The 21889-nt window shown below is 28.5% G+C and overlaps 1 protein-coding gene across 1 annotated transcript; it reads left to right on the top strand.

Annotated features, from left to right (window-relative positions):
• The first annotated feature begins 8248 nt into the window (after positions 1-8248).
• On the top strand, positions 8249-17811 carry LOC112600852 (circadian clock-controlled protein-like). The gene is made up of 6 exons (XM_025348175.1): positions 8249-8984; positions 15219-15311; positions 15605-15752; positions 16625-16758; positions 16835-16984; positions 17060-17811. Exons 1-6 carry the CDS (start codon positions 8849-8851, stop codon positions 17215-17217), a joined length of 819 nt encoding a protein of 272 aa, XP_025203960.1. The 5' UTR covers positions 8249-8848; the 3' UTR covers positions 17218-17811.
• Positions 17812-21889: the final 4078 nt, after the last annotated feature.

The following is a 21889-nucleotide window of genomic DNA, read 5'->3' as shown; positions in this document are numbered from 1 at the left end:
ACTCAAGGTTACTCTACTCTCTTGCACAAAGGAACAATAAATTATAAAAAAAAAATTCTTACAGTGGATGGTGCAGCGTAGGTACATACATGGCATACATAGTATGATATATTATATTGGTAGTATCTACCTAATAATATAATAATATCTGTATTAAAACGCGTATTATATAGATAGGCCACACGTGTATTTGGTGGGCGCCGTATTGTTATCGTTTATAATGGACCGCGCGATTGAGTAATATTACTATAGACTATAGAGGCTTCGTGCTGAGAACACGTAACTACTACGTATATTGATCGCGTTCATAAGAATTTTTTTTTTTAATCGCATATTGATATTTTATTATTATGTGTACCAACCTGGGTATTATTATAGGTAGGTTACCGAAACCTATGGTCGACGACTGCAGTGTACTTATGTCGTATTTGTGCGACATAACGGTTCTGTTTTTCACTAGCGGTAAGAAAAAAAATTATGTTTACACGGAAACTTGAAACATTAGAATCGATTACATGACGTCGTGCTCACACGCGTATTGCCACAATGCATTTGTACAAAAAAAAAAAATTTCCAACTCGTTGTCATCGTTCGCGATTTTTTTTTTTCATAGCAATCCGGTCGCTTGCAGAAACAGAATACAAATCGTTTAAAAACACAATACTTTGAAAGTTTATGTGCTTATCACCTGCTGGTTAGTGATAGACAAAATTTGTATAATGTGTACGCGAATTTTGTGTGGCGATGATAATCGTTTAAACCACAAACCATGATAGGGATAGATAAGTCGTATTAATTTCCTCAAGTTTATAACACCCGTTGTTTATAAATCGTTTGATGATCAACTTTTTATTTTATCCATTTTCTTTGTACAATTACTTTTATTGATTTTATCGGAAGATTGAAGATTATTATTTATTAGTTATTGCATTGTTAAATTTTAGAATAACTAAGAAATTCGCAAAAATATTTTATTATTCTTTTGACTAATTTTTTAATAGGTTATAAGTTAAAAGAGTAGATATTATTATATAACACTTTAGTCCTGGAAATAACTACCAAATTAAATTATAGATTTATCATTTATAGACTATGATATTACATTATATTATGATCATTATTATTTACTTTTGTATAAACATACTCAAAAATAAAAATAAAAATTAGGGAGTACCTAATAATAATTGTTACGCAGAATTTAAAAAATAAATAGATTTTCAGTACAATGCAATGTTATAATTTGTGCGATTTATTCGAGAAATAAATTTGTTACTTTAAGTCCACATACATAAAAATAGGTTTTATTAATTATATTAGTTATTTAATGTTAATGTGCAATGCATTTGTATCATTGTATGAATTATTTTTACTCGAGGTTCATAAATGATTGGATTGTGAATTGTATAGTTGTGTCAAAATAATATAAATACAAGTTGTTCGTTTTAATAAAAATGAAATTGGTGTTATTTTTAGTTTAGATTAAAAACATTACATTTGACTTAGAATATCAATCAATACGTACATAGTGCATTATTTGGACATAAAAATAAATTAGGATTTAAAATAAGCCATCCATTATAAAAGAATTATGAACAGTTTACTTTTAGCGCCAATTGTGGGTCGTAATAAACTCTGATCTTAGGACCTGTCGTACACCTGATGATTGGTAAATATTTATAACATGCATTATATACATCTAACTTATCAATATGTGTGAAATATATTATTATAACGGCCATTGCCCATTAGTACAAATTGATTTAATTTTCCGTGAGGTTTTAGCTCCGAATATTAATACATAGAAAAAAATTGGGCAAGACTCACATACATCTGAACTAATGTTTAACTAATTAGTAATTACTTACCTATATTTTATTTTTATGCAATTGTATATTTTTTAATTTTCAAATTTTTGGATTCTTATCAATAATCTTTACGAATCATAATAGTTTGATGTTAATGGAACTTTTTTTTTACGTATTTAATATTAAGTCTTAATGGAGTGTATGAATATATTTATATTATATCTATTCAGTACTTAAATAATTAATTAAAAATATCTAACATGGTATTAAACTTTGGTACAGATGTTTTATTTTATATTTTTACGTATAAATATAAATTGTTTAGCACAATGATAACATTTTATCTTTTATGAAAAAAGTGTTAAGAACTTTTTCACTGTCAAAAATGTTATTCTGTTCTGTATGTAATATGGATGATTAGTAAATTTAGTCTGTCTCATTGTATATTCTTCAACTAAGTTTTTAACTCAGTGCTTTACCGAAAACTTTTTTCACAAAACGCTGATGACTTGGACAATACAATAGCATCTTTCAAAAGAATATATAGATTTGAATACACATTTTTGCTTATTATTTTTTTTTTAATCGACAAAACCAAAATTTTCGTTTTTGTTAATAACACAGTTTTTACCTACTAATATTTTAGAGTACCAACAACGCTTTAGAACTGATTGAAAATAAATCCTAAAAATTATAATTAACTATACAATAATTTATTATTATTTTTTAATACTTATTATTTACCTTATAGTTGGTCGACAAAGTATAATGCTTCATAATAATCAAGTTTAAAAAATATTCTGTTGAGTTTGCTAAAGTTTGACTCATCAAAAAATCTAGTTTTTAAGTGAATAATAGTCTAGAATAATTTTATCAAAGTGATTATAGCGTAGGTAAATACGTAATGCATTGCATTCATTGACCATCGTGAAAACATTAACGATAAAAGCTTAAATTCTAAAATTAGAATTGGGAAAACAACAGCCGATAACGATAACTATAACAATAATAATAATGACTACGTCATACCATTTCGCTAAAATATGATATGATAAAATTATAGTGTGTTGTAACTTGTAATGTATGAATTATACGAGTTAAAAAAAAAAAAAAATGTAGGTACCTTAATTAAATTAAAAAATGTTGAGTTTTTAATGATTTATGAAATAGTAATAAATTTGTGACGGGAGGGGGCAAAGCCTCCTTAGCTCTTTAACGATTTTGTGTCTATGATAACAAGACTCGCTGTCATTTCCGTTACAGGTATTATTTACAAGTCCACACTCATTATGACAAAAAATATTTTTTTCTACAGTATTAACTTATAAGTCATAAGTATCATCCTTAATATGCGTAGTGCACGTATTGTGTGTTTATATTTTATTATACGTAATAAGATGTATACAAGCACATATCGCGGTAGTTGGAAAACAAATTCTTAGTAAAAAAGGACATCCAATACTAAGGAAAAAAATTCCCCGCAGTATAAAATTGAAGGAAATAATAGAACAGGTACGTTAAATTTAATTAAATACCGAGTTATCATATTATTATCCAAGTCTGTATAATATGTTTTGTATTATTGTTAGTTTTGTTAAGATCAAGAAACGTTAAAAATTACATTAGTTAAACCATTGTTGAATTGACATTTTTGATATTTTTTAGGAGATTTAACCCCGGATCTTGATTATCATTAAGCAATTATATCAATTTTTAATTGATATCAATTGACTAACTTTTATACTGTGGATTTTTTCCGCAATTCCACACACACAACACGTCACTCCGATAATCGTATTATTGAACTGTGTAGATAAACGTGCATTGTGATGTCTTTGACGATTTTCCATTAGAACATAGTCTATAGCTGTAGTATGGAGAGTAGCTAGACACCAATGCAAAGCGTGTAAAGAAATACGAGACGTACACTATTTCGTCGTACCACTGTGTGTATATATCCATCTTCTCGTATGTATTACACTATAGACTATAGTCTATACAATTATAATTTATTTACGTGCGTAGCGTATTAAAAATTTTAAACACCAAAAGTTTTTTTTTTATGAAAGAAAAAATGTAGATATTCACATTTGTTTAATGTAGTACAGACAGTACAGTTATTTAATTGCGGCGATGTTTCATTACACGAGTTTAAAGTTTAAAATTCGCATATTACAGTAGTTATATTGATATTTGTGTGTAATATAATTTACATTTATTATTATATAACAATAATTATTAGAGTTAAATAAGTTCTTTTACGTAAATCAAATATTGCTCAACTAATTAAGTTCATCTACCTTTATGACTTTTTAAATTAGATAAATGTTTGTTTAAAATTCTAATCGTTGTAACTTAAATGTTCTAAAAATGTCGGATCAGCACCATTTTACATTAGAATTTAGTATCAAAATTGAATTATACGTATCTATTGGTACAGTTAGCGTGGTCGGTTATTATTTCGAGTTCGGAGTTCCTGGTTTGAATAATAAATAAACTTAATAAAAGTGGGAAAATTGGTATTATTCTGCTATACAGTAGGTGTCGAGAGGGATACTGTAATAGATTTTTTAAATTTGAATTCAATGATAAATCATTGTACCTATACGAAAAACGATTTTGAGTAGAGACGGTCTGCCAGCCTACATTACTATAGAAAAAAAAATAAAAAAAAATAAGAATATTTTATAATAACTTAATGCTTATTGTAATATTGCTATTAAAGTAATTTATTTTTGTTTTTAGATGAAAACGTTGCATTGGATATAATATTATTAATATTTAATTATTGTTCTAATAATATTTATACTCAATACCACTTTATTGTAAAACGTGTGAACAAATTCATGGTTGGTATAAATGTATAATATTTTAAAACTAATCGAAATATTATGAAAATGCTATTGTGTATACTGTATAATGAAATTCATAATATATATAAGAGTTTCAAGTCCTGGCGAAAATATTTTTTAACTCTAAACAAAATAATTAATCGTTTTCGTCAAACTTTAAATGTATAAAAAATTGAAATTTATAAAAACTCGAAAATTTGAAAACTTAATAATTTGAATAAATACACTATTAAAGGTCACAAGGGTATAATTTGGTTTAGCTTGCTCAATAAATCACCATAAATGTGTGTAAAAAATGTGTATTTTTATCCACCAGCAACAGTAATAACAGGATATTCAGTACGTGTATTGTGTATGTAATGAAATATTGAAATGTAATCTAAAATTAAAGTTCTACGGTAAATATGGCAAAAAAAAAAAATAATAATCATACGAGACGTATTCAATTACATAAACGCGGACGTTCATAGGTATATGTATCACATCGTGGAAACGTACTCGACGTTTTGAGGATTCCAGTGAATAATTGCGTGTAGAGAAAATTCAGTGTAAAATCAGTAGTTAGCGTCAAATAATCAAAAATTAAAATAAAATTTGTGAGCCACGATTTTTTCCGATCATTTCACGCGTGTACGAATAATATAATTCCGTGTTGACAGATAATCGTTAATATTGTCAAAACGATCAATAGTCAAAGACTCGTGTGCTAGGCAGAGTTCATAATAAGTGACATTTATTGGTGCGTGCCGTAAGACGTCAGCGTGTACAACACTGGTATATACCAGATATACGTGATGGCTGCAACCACACCGATTCGCATATATGAGTTGAATTATTACTTTCTAATTAAATATTGATATTCTAAAATTATTATTTTTTTACGTACGAGTATATGCGTAGTATGTACTAATGTACTATACAGTGTATATTATATATTACGATTTGTGTTATTGTGTTATGTATTACATAAAAGTGGTTGTTGAATACAGTGAGTCATGTACGTAGTATTGTAGGTAGGTACCTACGTGTAATCACAAACGATTTCGGCAAAATATTATTATGCCCACAAGACTAATGCTAACATGCGCCCGTTACACCCGTGCACATTTTTCACGCATAATAATTCGGTTAATAATTTGGCTTAAGGACACGTACATGTTTGGGATAACTTACCTATTGTACATTTGTGAGCGTTGTACAATGTTTCGTGTACGCGAATGTATCATTCTCGTATTAATATATTATATATATAGAGAGATTTTTCAGACTTCTCGGTCACACGAACGTCATTGCCAGTGTCTGTACCGATTATATTTGAATAATAAAAGTATATGTGTGCGGCGTGGGATATTACGATAATAATGTTATTATGTCTTATCTATATAGGTATTGTGGTATACAGTCGTCAGATCATTGTGTGTGTCATCGTGTCACTAGGCCGTCCACTGTAGCGACGGAATAACATACTAAATCGTTTTGTATTCGCGCATATTATTATTAAAAAATATGGCACTGGTCCATATGCATTATGCGCGCATACGTTTGTCGTAGATCAGGGACGAGGAATAAATTATTATTATTATTATAATTAATATTGTGATTTTAGTCCATGTCGCTGTAATAACCGTTAATTATTGCAGTAATACTGTGTGTTATTATGCTACTTATGTACAAGCTGTAAACAATTGTTTTTTCATCGTCTATGAATCATATAACGCATTTGTATGGAACAATAATAATTATTATGGTTGTTACGACAGTAACAATATTATCTATGTGAGAACTGAGAATGCTTTTCTTTTTAATTATCATGATACCAAAACTGAAATATACTTTCAATAAGCGTATAAGGAAATAGTCGTATCTACGTAATATTATATTGAGTGACGACTTAACTAAACAAAAAATGAGTAATTTTTTTTTCACGAGAACTATTTGACAGTTTTTCCGGGAATAAAATAAATTGGTGAAAAAAAATTTTGTTTGTTATTCAAAAATTTAGTTGTTCTTGTAGTAATTTCAAAATATCGAAAATGCATATAGGTACAGTTTTTTTTTATGATGTTCCGAAGATGTCTAAGTAACAATATTTTGCAAACTACTTTTTCGCTAGGATTTTAAAATTTAGGCATGTACAGGTTTTAATAATTGGTGTCATAATAATATGTTCAAGATGAATTGGTGTTTTTTTAATAATCAGTAATTCTTTTAATTTTGAGCATGACAAAGTACGCTGAAAGTTTTAGAAACATTAAAGTGCGAAAACCTTGTGTATTGTCATGAAAATAATCGACAGGCACTAATGTACGTGTAGACAAATTATTAAAGCCGAGACGTCCTTGGATCACGTGCGCGGTCACCCGTGTCGCCACCGCTGTAGTCGTCGTTGTGGTGTTATATATGTCTTCTATAATTATAGATATAATATATATACCTACTATTACAACAGTTAATGTTCCGGCCTTTAACAGCAACGCACCGCTCTATAACTCACGAAGCCGCGAGGACGCTATTTCGATAGGGGTTGCAAACAAGTTATTTTGTAAGTGAGGGAAATTTTCACATTGTTTAAAAATTTAACAAACCAGGATTTATATACTAACGGGTGTGAACATGTTTAGTGAATTACATTGTACATCGGTAGTAAATTCTAAACAACAGTACGTTGTTGTTTTAAAACCATTTTTCACAAGACGACTATATAGACCTGTTCAATCCTGTTTAAATTTAAATTTTTCATTCGAATAATATCATGTATTATTATTATAAAGAAAAACATGATAGATATACGGAGTGCTAATATTCTGGCGAGTATGAAAATTATTACGAACAGAGAAAACAGAACCTCCAACAGCCACCACCTCTTTGCTACCTTCGTATACCGAAAATTGGTGTCGCATCTCATCTAAATAAACACACAATGCATTTAAGACTTGAGCTCCGTGTATTATTAACTTTATTCGTTTATGCTATTACTATCGTTGTCGTCGTATTACGTTATTCTCGTACTTATTTGAACGGTTGTGTGATGTAACTATGTAGGTACTAATTCCCTAGGAATGTATGGTCGGCCGGATGATGGATGGACGGAGCAGAGTGCCGCGGCTGACCGGTAAAAGTGACATAATAATGGCCGCGTTCGGCTTGCCCTCCTGCCGCCCAGTGAGTTATTTTTCATTATATTTTTTGAACGCGTACACATATTACGCGGCGACGGCGGCGGAAGAACATCACGCCATGGAACTCCCCAGATACACACGGATATACACTTACATGAGCTTTGCACACATAATATATAGATATCGTTGAGATTGCGCAATAGTCTATAAAAACGCACTCGCGGGCGGCTGCACAAAACCGTACATTATTTTGTGGCAGTGGCTGATGGGTATGGGTATATACATAATGATCATACTATTTGTTCGATAAAGACAATCCACTGCAAAGGGAGGTAGGAATGGAGAAACAGCAGTGCGACAGACGGAGAGGCGTCAGCGCGCGAGAGGTACGGAATGTGTGCGTATGTGTGTATGAGAGAGAGAAAGACTTTGAGAGAGAAAGAGAGAAAGAGACGGACGTGTACACACCACACACTACTGTACCGACAAGACGACGACAGTCTGTACGAGCCCCCGCGATATACTTTCACTATCGTCGACAAACCGATCGCACTCGTCGGCCATAACGTCGCACCGTAACACGTCGCCGTCTTCCGTTCTCATAACATCATAATACAACGCAGTTATTATTCACCGTTGTAACGCCCACCTGTAGAGGTATACATTACTGTCGCGTAAAGAAGGAAAAAAAGCCAAAAGGAGATTCCAGACGAATTCTACGCTCCTTTTCGCGGTCTAAACGCCGTATACCCGTATAATATATATATATATATATATTATATATCCAACGCGCGTAATATCGTCTCTCTTAGTGTTTATTTATTTGTATTGTTGATCAATTCGCTTTTATTTCTGTTAAATCGTTCACAATGAATCGGCCGGCGCATCCATCCATGTGTGCGGGACGATTGGCTTAGAGACGACCGATTTAAGTTAAGACGACCAACATCGCATTACGCACGGCAGCGTCGTAGTTGGCCGAACACTGCAGAGCACGACACGATCAACTGCTAAAAAAGAAAAACAACACGTAAATCCATTAACAAGCCCTATCACGCGTGCAGTTAGGAGGATGGTGACTCAGTCGTACACAGCCACCGCCGATCGTCCGATGTCGCTGACACTTATCATCCGGACGTCTCTGTTGATAACGACAATCGCTACCTTTTCTCGGCCCGTCGAAGCCGTTCTTTCCGTGAACGCCACACGTGAGTACCTTATTACCTGCAATTATTGCAACGATTATCAACAAAATATTGTTTTAATAATTAGCGTGCTATCGTTAATACTATATTTTATCACCACCCATACTGTTTGCGTACTATCGGACTTTTTCCATGCTAAAATTTTGCTCGGACGGATTCAATAGTCTGTGTACATTATTATGATTACACGTATGCACAGGCATACGCGTCAAGTCGTACGGAGTAAAACGCATACGGGTCTGCTGTATCCGGCGGTCCGCGAACATTTTTCATAGAAAGTACTTTATTATACTTACACTTGTCTTACCTAACCTATTGTTGGGATCGGACGGGTTTTCTCATTCTATTTTGTGTACCGCGTTACGTCGTTTGTGCTTTAACATAACATTAATAAATAATAATGTATCGATAAGTACCTAGTACTACTATGTTACTATGTTCGCCGTTCGGTGTCATAAGTCATTACGTCTAAGTAGTTTATTTGTTTAGATTTAGTCTTTATTCTAGTCCACATATGGTGAATAGGTTGAATGTATAAGTAGGTCTGCATACATATTACATAAATCGCTACTGTTCCGTGAAATGATTTGTTTGTTTAATGACAAACAGTAATAATAATTACGTGTTTTTACTTTCATAACATAACATAAAAATATAATATAATAACGGTTCTGCAGTGCACCGGTTATCAAGTATATTATTTCATATGAGTTTTATTGACGATTGCTTTGATACCAAACGCACCTATAAATTATAATTCAGGCTGTTGTTGCATATTGTGTTCACTTATTTTTATTCGACCGATCTATATCGTTTTACGACTCGTAGTAGGATTTAATTCGGAATATACAAAGTAAATAAACTTATAAACTAAGCTATCAGTCGTCAATTGACGAGCGTCAATGAGCATATATGGTAGGTATCTCCTCATAGAGTTCAGTGAAATTATTGTGCTTAATTAATTTCATTAATAATATACACACTATAGGTATGAATCTGCCGGGTTTTATGGAAAATTGATAAATTCAATAGATTAGTGGACCACTAAAATTTTACCACGGATCACTAAATCGTGTTTGAGGACCATAAACTTGCAAGTCACTAGGTATATTGACTTAATTTTTTTATTCATCAAAGTTTAGTGATTGTTTATGCGATTCGCGGGCAGTAGTTTTCATTTTTTTAATGAACCGGTCGATTAGTCTACATATAAATTTTATTTTATATTTCGAGGTTTTACTTTCAGCCTTGTGGCAGAATCAGTATTGACCATAAGCGTCTGATATTAAATTGCTGAGGTTTGGTAGCGATCGCGTGTCATTATCAGTCATCACTAAAACGCCACTGCAGCGAGTCGTAATGTTACATACCTACTTTATTGTACAATTGTTGTGCCTACACCTGTTATATATATAGGTAGGTATCTATCTACCGTTTGGCGGACTCGTTCGAAAAGTTGCGTAAAGAAACAAACGTGTATACCTACGTAAATAATAATGATATTATTGCGGTGTCGGTATTATTAAACGCGTGACGCGCCAGAAATCGAATATATTTGCTATATCATGTATTATCATTGTAAATGCTGCAGAGACGAGTGATTATCCAACAGCGGGCGACAATAATGCGCGCGTTGCTTAATTTTTATTTTTGGCGCGCGTATCCACTTATACCGCATCGATGACGTAATGTATATAATACACAATAACCGTTGGCTTTCGTCTCGCGGTCTCCTCTTTAGCCGGTTGTCCACCGCCGGGTCCGGCCGAACCATTCTCCCTCGGATACGGAGACAAACTAATGTAATCATTATCATAGCTGGGGCTTGAAATCGGAATAAAAAAACTTTCAAATTTGATTCAAATTAGTCTTTTCCGATTTCAATTTCAAAATAATATATTGAATATCAATGTTATGATTTTATGATTTCTATAAATTGCTGCACTAAATCGATTTAATAATTGTGTTCTGGTTATTCTTTCTTTTGTTTTGATTTTAGTTTCAATTTTGATTAGCTAGATATGATCTATAAACATTCTTTGAAGCTTTTAAATTTTGACAAATAACTTAACCTAGTGATGAAACACATTGTAGGCCTGTTCATTATTGTTTAATTTTAACTTTTAATAACATTTTCACATTTTTTTTTAAAATTTAAAATAGATTTGTATGTAATAATAATTTTAAAACATCTATTATTTTTTTTTCAATTCCAATGTACCTAAATTTTGAAGATTTTTTACAAATATATATCTATATTACTGTTGATTTGCTAAAAGATTTTTAACGATTTATCAATATTTAAAATCGAAGTCTTGATCATAAAAATATAAAAATTATATAGCACGACCGCCATCGCAACACCGATGACATCAGGTGACAGCAGAGCCTGTATAGATCCATTTATAAAACGCAGTGTGTGTGTACAAATCTTTCTCTCTCTCTCTACCCGTTTGAAAATCTTCACCGCCGTAACGTGTAAATAATATTATTACATTTATGTACATACGACATATAGAGATGTACATGTAATAATAACGGTCACGACGTTGTTGGCACACACACTATATGTAATACTCGGTGGTATATTATTTATACATTTAAAGTGTATATATTTTTTTATTTTTTTATACTTGACCGAACGGGGTCAAGGGCTCAGCGAGTGAAGTATAAAACCGTTTTTAACCGATCACATTAAAATATGTCAACTGCGTATTAAGCGTACACATATTATAATATTTCACAGTGCTACTTACGTTACCCGTAGCTAGAATTGAGCCCAAAAAGTGCACATCGTTATTATTATTTTAACAGTAGTGGTTAATTACTGTATTTCTTTGATTAAAAATCTCACGATGCCGCTGACCGGAAACACACCGGAAATACGGTCATAGACCGGACATTCGTAAAGTGAAAGCGCGCGCGATTACGATACAGCGTGGTTATTACTTAATACCTGGTGCTGCAGCAATCCGTGGTAAAAGAAACCGACGACCACATAGCGCTGTTGTAGAAATTCGGCGGAGGCGGCGGCGATAGCGTCGGACTGGAGATGTGTGTGATTAACTTACACATGATATCTTTATATACATAATAAATACATTAAATACGTGTATATATATATTATATCTGTTAGTATTATGTACGAACAGGAAAATGCCAATTTTAATAATTATTATTGCGAACACCGCTACCTATATGGATATGTACTTAAAATTACGTGTGTCACTTAATAGATTGATGTTAAATAACCGACTGGATATTTATTGTAGGCGGCAGGCGCTGTGTTAAAAAAAAACCTCAGCCTTTTCCACTTTTGAACACTTCATAAACGCTCATAAAAGAAGAGCTTTTGCATGGTTTCTCATTTCATACGAGTATATTACATGTATATATTGTTGCAAAATCAAATGCTGTATAACGATTGGACTAAAAAAATAATTTTAAAATTGTTATTTTTAATTTAAATGAACACAAAACGTCATGTACTGATTTAGTTTTTATATTATTGATATATACCTAATGTAGATGTTCTAAATTGCTCATATTGGATGGTCACTGGTTATCAGTTTACTAACTGCTTTACCCATAGGCGCAATTTAGATTAAATTTATGGGGGTGCTAGATTTTGTTAACCAAAATGATCTGTGGGTGACTTTTCCTCCACACCACTTTCCTACAGCACCATTCATATATTCTCGTTACGCAACCTTATTATTTATTAATAATTTATAATAAAATAAAATATTAATAAAGAAAATAAAATACAAATTTTAAATATAACTTATAAGTAATTACATTTTTTATTTTTATTTAAATATTATATTAAAGATATACGTCTTGGAGACATACTAAAAATATTTATTATTTTATCTTTACCAATTTTAGTGCTTAGATCTCTTTCAATATAAGTAACTGTTTTCCATTTACCAAACAGTCGAAAGACGTTTTGGTGTAATCGTTATCGACTTATCAATAATCTTTTTATAAAATCTTCTTGTGTAATTAATACATAATAATATTTTATTAATCATAATTCATAATATAAACAATAAATTTACAATAATATTTTATTATTATTATATTATTATGCAGATGAAAAGTTCTAGATCAAATTTATCCTAATGTCTATGACATAATATCAAAATTCATAATTTATAACAATAAAAATTCGATGATGTTATTAAAAATTTGGTGGTACTAATATGAAATTTGAGGGTGCTATGCACGCTCAAGCACCCCCCCCCCCCAATTGCGTTTATCGCTTTACCACACGTCTATTGAGAATTTTTTTGCTGGTAGTCATTGACACCCGGTAAACTGATCCTATAGAGATGTAAACTTTTTAGGATCTTGCTGAAATCACGTAATGTTTCTAGTACACCCCTTTAAAATTATAAAACACACTACAATCATTTGCATAAATAATTATAATAATTGGTCGGTTGTATAATTTTACGTCCTTAATTTATCCTATCTCGTTTATCAACTATGGAGTGTCAAGCACCCTCATAGTCATAAATCATAAGTCATAAGTTTATCTAAGTATATATCTACATTTGCATTTTAAATGATGGTACATGATAGTTCAGAGTTCAAGTTATCCATGGCAATGAAAGTCTTTACTGTAGTTTCTACTTTGATTTTTCGAATTTAATGATTTGCGTCATTTTTGAGTCTTATGATAACTGTAGTCTGCATTGATGTCATTATTTGATGTCATAATTTAACTAATGCTACAAATATTTGAAAGGATAACATACATGTGGTGTATAAAATCATAGTAATAAACACTTAAACCAACTGCTGGAAATGCCCAATAAGTAAATATTATAATTTAATTTAAAGTATGACTAATAGTAAAATTAAAATAACAAGTAATATGCACAATTAATGGGTTATGACTGTATATATAAATAATTGTATAAATTAAAATTAAAAAGATTTATTATTAAGCATACATTTATTTCTAACATTTCATTTATTGAGTAATTTTGTACTGAGTTTCTTAATATTATATTTTCTGTTATTAACGCAAATGCGAAGAGATTATATAGGTTCAAATATAGTTGTAAATCATAAAGATTATTGGAAATTACAGTATTAATGTATTAATGTATAGAGATAAATAAAAACATAATTATACGTTTTAATTCTCGAAGTCATATTTTTTAAGAAATAGAACATTTATAAATAGTTGTTTTCAAACTTTTAAAGCTACTTCAATGTTTGTAGGTACTTAACATGTTCACAAAAAATTATAAGCTACTTTAATTAATTTTTGATTTGTATTTAATTTATATTTTCCAAATTAATCTTCAATTTTGTAAATTTAAATTCAATATTTAAACTGTTGTTTCACAATGTATTTCTAATATCTCTTTTTAGTTAAAGGCAAAATATGGTAAAAGTGATATGATTATTGTTTTTATAGGATATTTTAATTTATTTCTGATTCTAAAATAATGTAACGTATTCTATGAGCTATTTAATTGTTTTATAAATGTGTACGTAGTATAGTATTATTTTTAATTACGTTACCTACGGTATTTGATGTAATATTACTGTTAACGAGCAACGTGTATCACTTTACTATTGATAAGAAAATAAAATAGATATTAATTAGTTTAACTAAACTTTAATACTATGGTTACTATATTTTATTTATCATTATTATTTATTAGAGAATAAATATCAATTCAATTATATTCGTATTAATCTAACGAGAATGAAATGATTAGAACATAATTATTGGTTTCTAATATTTTTGATAAGCTGAAATCTATAAGCAAAAATATTTCGATTTCAGTAAACTTATAGATATTTAATTATAATTGGTCATGAGAGATTACAATCTTAATATTCTAAATAGGTAAACAAAAATATACTATAATAAATTATTATATTAAATATTTAAATTAGATTTCAAGTTCATATTAAATGTATACCTATTTATTAATAGGTTGAAATACCTAACTATATTTATATAAATTCAGTACATATTTGGTTATTCTTTGATCATGTAAAAATATTTTTAGGGAAAAATTGGTTTATATATGCACATACTGTGCATTAGTATAGTAAATTAGTAATACAATTATATTATACTTCGAGTATAAAAAATATGATTTTATTAGGTAGTACTATTTTTTTAAATTTCAACTATAAAAATTAATGGTTAATATTTTAAAACACACTAATAAAATATAATTATATATATTATTTGCATTGTTTCAGCTGAATACATTCATTCATGTCGTAAGGCGGACGTTCAATTCAATAGTTGCATAAAAGAAACGTTCAACCATCTTCGTCCTTATCTCATTAATGGTATATTATAATATCTCTAATATAGTTCATAATTATAAATAATAATAATGCATATTTTTTCACCTATTGTTAGTAAAATAGTTAAATGCACTTTATTGTTGTACGTACGTACATTATACGACTAAAATAATATATTCCTTTACCCGAGAGACATCTAACGCAAACATCCCGTAAATAACGGGGCTTCCTCGAAATCAGACTATAATTTCTGTTCGATTGGTGTTCATGTTATTCAGAGGTCCCAGTCATCACTGTAGGTCGTAAATATTATATTTAAGATTTTTTTTCCTTAGGAATCGAAGAGCTTACCGTGCCACCGATCGAACCATTGGTTATACCAAAAATGCAAATGGAAAACGGTCATGGTGCAGTCAGAGTGAGGGCCATACTCAGTAATATGACTATACACGGCGCGAGCAACTATACAGTTTTAAACGTCAGGTTAGATTTAAAGCTATGTAGTTTTCATACTATACTCGTACAATAATCTTCAATATAGTTCAATACAACTCAATTTTTGGTCATACGAGTGTGATAAATCGGTGAACCAAGCGTTTTGCGAATCTTTTGTTAAAGTTATTTTTTTTAAATGCAATTATTATGTATTGTACAAGATTTAAAGATGATTTTTTAATACTGATTTATTGTGCTAATCTATTTAGTCACGTAAATATAATTAATTTTCGAATTATCGAAATTTTATTATGAATATTAATTTTAGATAATTATTTATAAAATATTATTTGTTTTTCATTATTTAGTATTTACTAAAGATGATTAAATATTTATTCGACGATTCGATGACAATTGTTCATGACAAACGATTGGCTGCTGGGCAATTGTATAGTAACTACAATAATTTTTGACTTGTGTAATAACCTACAAGATTTCATTTAAAAAAATTTTGATGTTAATTGTTGACAATAAAGTTGGTAATATAATATTATAGTAATATATATTTTCATTTTTTCAATGTAGTATGTTATATAGGTATTACGATTACTTAATCAGTTCAAATGTTAAATAAAATGAACTACATAAACCTCAAATTTAATAATTTAATTTATTTTACGTGTAAATCGTATTCTTAAATTAACTGTTTAATTATCTTTTTAAATTTTAATCTAAAATAGAAATTTTTGCGTAACTGATAATAGATTGAATATCATCTTACGCAAAAAAACGTATGAATAAGGTCATTAACATTTATTATCTATATTGATTTTATTATTTGTGTATGATTTGTTAAGCAATTTGTTATAATAAGCGTATGAATATTAATATATTTAATGGAAAATAAATTATTTTCATAGGAGTGATATGAATAAGTACCGCATAGACTTAGGACTTTTTATACCGCACATCGAAGCCACTGGAAACTACGACGTCAATGGAAATGTGTTACTGTTACCCGTTAGAAGTAGAGGAGAATTTTGGGCGTCCTTCGGTCAGATAACATTTAATTATACATTTTACAGCTGATGAATTAATTTGATGCTTATCTATATCATTTTTGCATTTAGAAAACGTAACGGCCTTAGCAAAATTATATGGAGTTGAAGTGAATAAAGAAGGAGTGAAATTCATGAAAACTGAAAGATTAGGAATTGGTTTCAAATTGGAGAAATCTGATTTTAAAATCAAAGATTCCATCAATATGCAAAACGTCATAGGTTAGACTACAGAAATACATGCTTTTAAAATTATTTATAATATAAAATAGATATTAAAATTATGCTTTTATTTAGGCGAAGCAATGAACGTATTTTTGAATGAAAATTCAGCAGAGATTATCGAAGAAATGAAACCCGCCGCTTCGCAAGCCATCGGCAAGCATTTTAAAAATTTCTTGAACAACGCGTTTTTACAAATCCCACTTAAAGTGTGGCTAAAAGACTCTGAATAATTTTCATGTCTATTATTTGTTTTGTAATTTCCTTTACCTTTCCAATACTATAGTGAATAGTTTTATTTTTAAGCATTATATTACGTATAATTTTATTCTCATAATATAATATATACTTTTATACTCGTATAATATTTATTTAAGTTACCACATTCTAAACAAATATTAACATAGAATTTCTATTATGTAGACTATTTACCATTTATATTTGCCATTTTGTATATATAGGTAAATTATGCATAATAATATTATATATTATGTCGTCGTATTTTTTGTACGGGTTATTATTTTAAGTTTTAACACTTTAGAAAAAGTGTTATTGACAATATTACATTAATTATATATTTATAATCTCCTATTGAGTATTATTTTAGTTTTGAACTAATTGTATGTATATTATAAGTAAACATTTTTGAAAATTATAACGCGCTGCCGGGTAACAGTGCAATACTGAAATGGTATGTTTAACATTGCATATAAATAATTGTATGTGCCAAAAGAAAATATAATTCGTTAAATTATAAGGACGAAATTTTTCTCAGGGATTATCACTGATGAGACATTTTATAAATATAATGTTTTTTTTTTATTTTAGTTATGTAGGTTTTTTTTAAACAAAATGTCAAAATTCAGTTAAGATGCTGAAAGAGAAACGTAATACATTAAAACTATTAACACATACTACTATATATAGTTTTAGTTATATTTATGTGTAAATTCAAATAGAATGAATGAAAAATAATTTTGTTTTATTTTATTTTATATTTATATATTTAATAAGATTATCAATATTAAATACTAATAATGTTATAAAAACAAGAATGACCTACTTAAGCAGTTTAATTTCAAAATCTTTATTATATTAGAATACTATAGTACAGATAATTTATGAATGTACACGTTTCAATTTAAAACAATTTGATTTTTTTTTAGTATTATAATATGATGTTTTTACATGATTAAAATACATTTTTTTTTTTAAATAATGGGGTGGTTTTATAAAATATTTGAGAATTGCATACGAATTTCACTGTAATTATCAAAAATACACTAATCTTTGTAAGTGATCACAAGATTTGCTTAAACAATATAAATGCGTGATAAAAAAAAAAAAGAAAAAAAAGAGGAACAAGGTCAGACATAAACAATCTAATCTTGGTCAGGTTACTTACGTGTTGGAAATTTTGTGGTAGCCGGTAAGTAGTTAAAATTAGCCAATTAGTAAAAATAAAGAGAGTAGTTTTAATTAGATCAAATAGTATAATCAAAAGATAAATGATAAGATAGTACGAAATACGTATTTAAAAAAAATATAGTAACTCAATTATTATTACAAATGATTTTTTTTAATTTTAACAAAGAAGATTTTTTTAATTTCTGTTTATCTTTAAAATTATTTTGTTGTGTTCACTGAATTTTTCCACGAAAATAGACAATAGTTTTCAATTTTTATATTTTATAGGCATACTGAATATAGTTTATTGATATCTAATATCGTTTATTCTTAAAAATGATTATAGTTTAGTTGAAGTTGATTTATTATGCAAATTTTATATTACATTATTTTTTAATGTATAATTTATAATATATGATGCATTGATATCTATAAAACTAAAACACTTTTTATGTTATTATAAATCATTAGTTAACCAGGAATATTGAAAATACAAATAAAAATGAATAATTATGTATCATGAAATGTAGTTAGTACAATTTTAAGCTATAGGTATATCTATTCTACGAAGAAATGGATTTTTTTCAATAAGTATATAAGGGGTATATTAAAAAATAAAACTCCGTAAAAATAGGCAAAATATTTTAGCAATATGTAATTTAATAATTTATTTTATCCATTTTATGGTATACAATATCTGTATATATTATACATCGAAATAAAAATATTTAAATTGCGTTTTAGATATCCTTCTGAACGAAGAAGTTATTGGTTTTATTTGAACACTTTTATTACTCTTACTACCATGTGATTTTATGTATCAGAAAACATTTATTGGGCCGCCAATATATGGGAGTTTCAGAAGTTTCATAATGTAGCCACTTTATCGATTGAAATGTGAACAGAGATAACGGAATAATGTGTATGACGCAATACAAGACACATAAGTTGTCCAATACATTCAATCTATTTATCGATTGTCCATTAACTGAGAAGCCATCAATCTTAACGTATTTTTTTAATTATTTCTAGTTTCAGTAAAATAGGCGTTGTTGTAATATTAAAAGATAATAGAGACATTGCATTAATATCATTTTTCAACGATATTATCCATAGAGGGGGGAGAAACGTGAATTTGATAGAAAGGGTACGAAAAACTTTTGTTTGCAGAAAATGAACTGAAGCGGTGTAAATGTGAAAAGTAATTTATCACGGCCTATAATTTTATATTTTAAGTATTTCTGAATGACCATCTACGAGTACGTAAAATCAATACATTTATCGGCCCATTCGAAATCTAAAATATAAACATTTGTTAAAACAATAATATTAATATCAAAATAATTCTTTGATAACTTTGGTTACCTAAAAGTTAGACAGTTTTCGTTTAGAATTGTTTTTCATCAAATAAAACGATTAATCATTAAATTCAAATATATAACACATCCATTACAGACATTAGAGTGGTTGTTCAATAACAAGGTAGGTACACTCGAAAACAGAGCGATTATTTAGTATTTGGATTTTTACTATTGATACCTACTATAAAAATACTAGATACGTTTAATATGTAGTTTAATTATAATGTTATTTAATTTTTATTTAATCAGTACCGTAATTAATTTTAATGTTATTTATTAGTTACTATTAATTATTAAGTAATAAACTGTTTTCATTTTACTTTCTTTAATTGCAAAACATTGATATAATTACCTATTTCTTTTTTCTGTTTAGTTTTTATTTTGTATGCAGTTCCAACGTGCCAATACATTTTTTTTTTCTAGTTACTACTATTGTTTAATCCAATTAAATTTTACTAAGCTACGCATAAATTAACTGCTCTGTAGTTTCTGAGATTTTATTATCGTATGTAAAAACAAATTTTAACCCTTAAAACACTGTTGTTAATTTTATTAAATTATCATTCAACTGATATACATATTAAACGCTGATCTACAAATAATATAGAGCAGTTCCTCATTGCTTACATTGCCTACATTGCTTTAATTTGTAGTTTTATAGATATTGAGTTTGATTATGTAATAATTATTTTAAATTTAAAATAACGCATAGAAATCAGAAACTTTGTATGCTTGAAGAGTGTGATTTTGCATTCCTCATTTCAAATTAAAACTTGTATTTGTCCTTAAAAATTAATACATATTTTTTTTTTATAAAATATAATTTTTAAGTTTTTAAATTTTTTTTTAGAAGTGTTGTACAATTTTTGTTATATAATTATGTAGTACAGAACATTGATAAATGAAAAATATGTTTATTAGTTAAATCGCATAAGTCAATAAACATAAAATTAGGGCAAAAATATTTTTACTTCTTTTAAATTTTTGAAATAGTTTAGATTTGTTAAATCTTAAAAAAAAAACACAACGGTTTTTGATTTTTAACAAAAATTAAGGAATCTATTGGTTCAACATAGATTAAAAAAATCCATTTCAATTGCAACTTTTTTGGGTTCTTATCATTTGTACTAAACAAAAATCGGATTTTGGTGGTAATATGCAAAAAAAGCCAATTAAAGGTTTTTTCCTCGGAATCTGAAAAAAAGAAAAACTTCCAACAACAGTAAAAACTATAGGTAGGTGTGATTTTAACAGACTTTTACTTAGTTTAGTTTTTTATATTAGCTTTCACATTAAGAATAATGGTGATGAAATAATACAATACATCCACGATAAATTGTTGTGACAAGCGGGCAAAGCAATGTTTTGTCGTAAGTTTAATCCGTTTAGATTTTTTTTTTAAACTTTGTCTGTACATATTATTTTGTTGTTCACCAACAATTATTTACATCTAAGTTATTATTCGATACGTTTACAGTGAATAAATAATATGTGAACTAAGGTTAAAATAAACAACTATATAATATTAATATAATTAGCACGATTCAAGAATAATTGAATGATATTCATTTATTCTAATTTATGTCTATAAAATCAGTCGCAGTATTATCAATACACGAGGTAGAGATTATAGTACATTAGTTCACAATAGATATTATGAGAATTTTCTAGTATTATACAAACAACGAAACAGTTTTTATTTAAATTTTTTATTGATAATGCTTATTGGTAAGGTTAACTTGAAAAAAACCCTGATTTTTATTTGAATAGATAGGTAGCTTAAAAATTAAGATGTACAATTAATAATATATTTTTTTGGGCTGTATTTTTTATATGATAATATTATAATATTAATACCACATAATTATTAAGGTTGAGTTATTTGTTAAGAAAGAAAATATATTACCCAGTTTATGTGATTATTAATGTTTTATGTTTGTATAAGTATAATATAGACATCATGTCCATGTTAAATAATTACATAAATGTTGTTATTTCAATGTTACATTATCAGTCATTTCTGTAACAGTTTGTACCTATAAATGCATTATTATATAAATTGGATGCATTTCTTCATTTTAAGTATTCGTATTAATCATTATCATGTACAAAAAATAAATTAAATACAACTAAACGT

Source organism: Melanaphis sacchari, unplaced genomic scaffold (assembly GCF_002803265.2).
Source record: "Melanaphis sacchari strain LSU unplaced genomic scaffold, SCAv2.0 Contig72_pilon_pilon, whole genome shotgun sequence".
In the NCBI taxonomy this organism is placed as follows: Eukaryota; Metazoa; Arthropoda; class Insecta; order Hemiptera; family Aphididae; genus Melanaphis; species Melanaphis sacchari.
Note: the sequence above shows the minus strand (reverse complement) of the source record. Positions and strands in the feature narration are given on the sequence as shown.

Excerpts from the sequence above, each read along its gene's own strand:
- LOC112600852 (XM_025348175.1), top strand. The coding sequence starts at position 8,849 with ATGGTGACTCAGTCGTACACAGCCACCGCCGATCGTCCGATGTCGCTG. Across the intron at positions 15,312-15,604 it reads TCGTCCTTATCTCATTAATG|GAATCGAAGAGCTTACCGTG; the intron begins GTATATTATAAT and ends TTTTTTCCTTAG. Across the intron at positions 16,985-17,059 it reads CAATATGCAAAACGTCATAG|GCGAAGCAATGAACGTATTT; the intron begins GTTAGACTACAG and ends GCTTTTATTTAG.